This window comes from Corapipo altera, unplaced genomic scaffold (assembly GCF_003945725.1).
Source record: "Corapipo altera isolate COAL_440 unplaced genomic scaffold, ASM394572v1 45, whole genome shotgun sequence".
In the NCBI taxonomy this organism is placed as follows: Eukaryota; Metazoa; Chordata; class Aves; order Passeriformes; family Pipridae; genus Corapipo; species Corapipo altera.
Genome location: NW_020884877.1, coordinates 23827470 through 23828472, shown reverse-complemented (window position 1 = coordinate 23828472; position 1003 = coordinate 23827470). Strand labels below are relative to the sequence as shown.

Below are 1003 nucleotides of genomic sequence, written 5' to 3'. Positions count from 1 at the left end.
GCCCCGGCTGTGCCATCCCGCCGCCGCCCGCACCGCTCCGGACCCGCCGCCGCTGCGGCTGCTGCCACGTCTGGCGGCGCACGCGCGCTCCGCCGCCACCGCCCGCCCGCGCCGCGGCATGACGGGGGCTGTAGTCCGGCCGGCCGCCCGTCCGGATCGCGGGATGCTCATCCCTCCCTCCCGAGCGGTGTGCGGCTCGCACAGGGGGCCCGCGCATGGCGGCAAACACCTCCATCAACCCGCCAAACTACTGCCGGCAATCGCAAAGCAATCTCCGCCCCATTCGTTTTAACAGAGGTTAAAAAGTTGCAGCTCTTCTCTTACGTCCCACTGGCCTCCCCTCCGGGGTTAGTTCTTTGTACCTCTCTCCTTCTCTCCCAGCGTGTCCCTTAGTCCAGAAAGCGTTATGGCAAATAGCCTCCTTCTCGATGCTTGTTTGTCAAGGTTTTTAAAAGCTTTAGCTGGTATCACATCTGGAGTAAGAGGTGAATACCCTTATTCACCACAACAAATAGTGAAAGAGGAGAAAGAGTGAACCGGTAGAGAGGCTCAGAAACTAGCACCTGTTCTTCTTGTAAGTCGTTCCCACTCATTATCATTAAATCCTAAAGGTGAACTCTGTTCATCCTCACATGTCGGCAATGATACCAAAGTGCAAGCAAATAAATATGCCCTGTCCAACCAGGATCAATTTGTGCAGCCTCCATTATAATCACAGTATTGGAATGTTTGCTGCATCCAGACAAACAAATCGGTCTATGCTCTTAGTTAGGTACATCCAGTGAGCCAGCTCTGCCTCGCAAGGACATCCCAGATGTCCTGCCAGTCACATTAAGGTCAAAGCGGGTCAGCCGCGTTATAATTGGCTTCCCACAAACAGAAGGGATCTTCACCTACCACCCAGTGGCTGTGTGAAATTCTTCATTGGCTCAGAAACATCAAAGGAAAATCAAAGGCATCTTTTCGAGTCTGATCCTTACAGCTGACTGTCACCCGAGCATTA

At 53.8% G+C, this 1003-nt stretch overlaps 1 protein-coding gene across 1 annotated transcript in view; it reads right to left on the bottom strand.

The window, feature by feature from the left end:
* Positions 1 to 608, bottom strand: part of PDIA5 (protein disulfide isomerase family A member 5) — a 101187-nt gene extending 100579 nt beyond the window's left edge. The window contains exon 1 of the mRNA XM_027636863.1: positions 564 to 608. Within this exon, the coding sequence (XP_027492664.1) occupies positions 564 to 599 (36 nt within the window). The 5' untranslated portion in view covers positions 600 to 608. The remainder of the gene's footprint in view (positions 1 to 563) is intronic.
* Positions 609 to 1003: the final 395 nt, after the last annotated feature.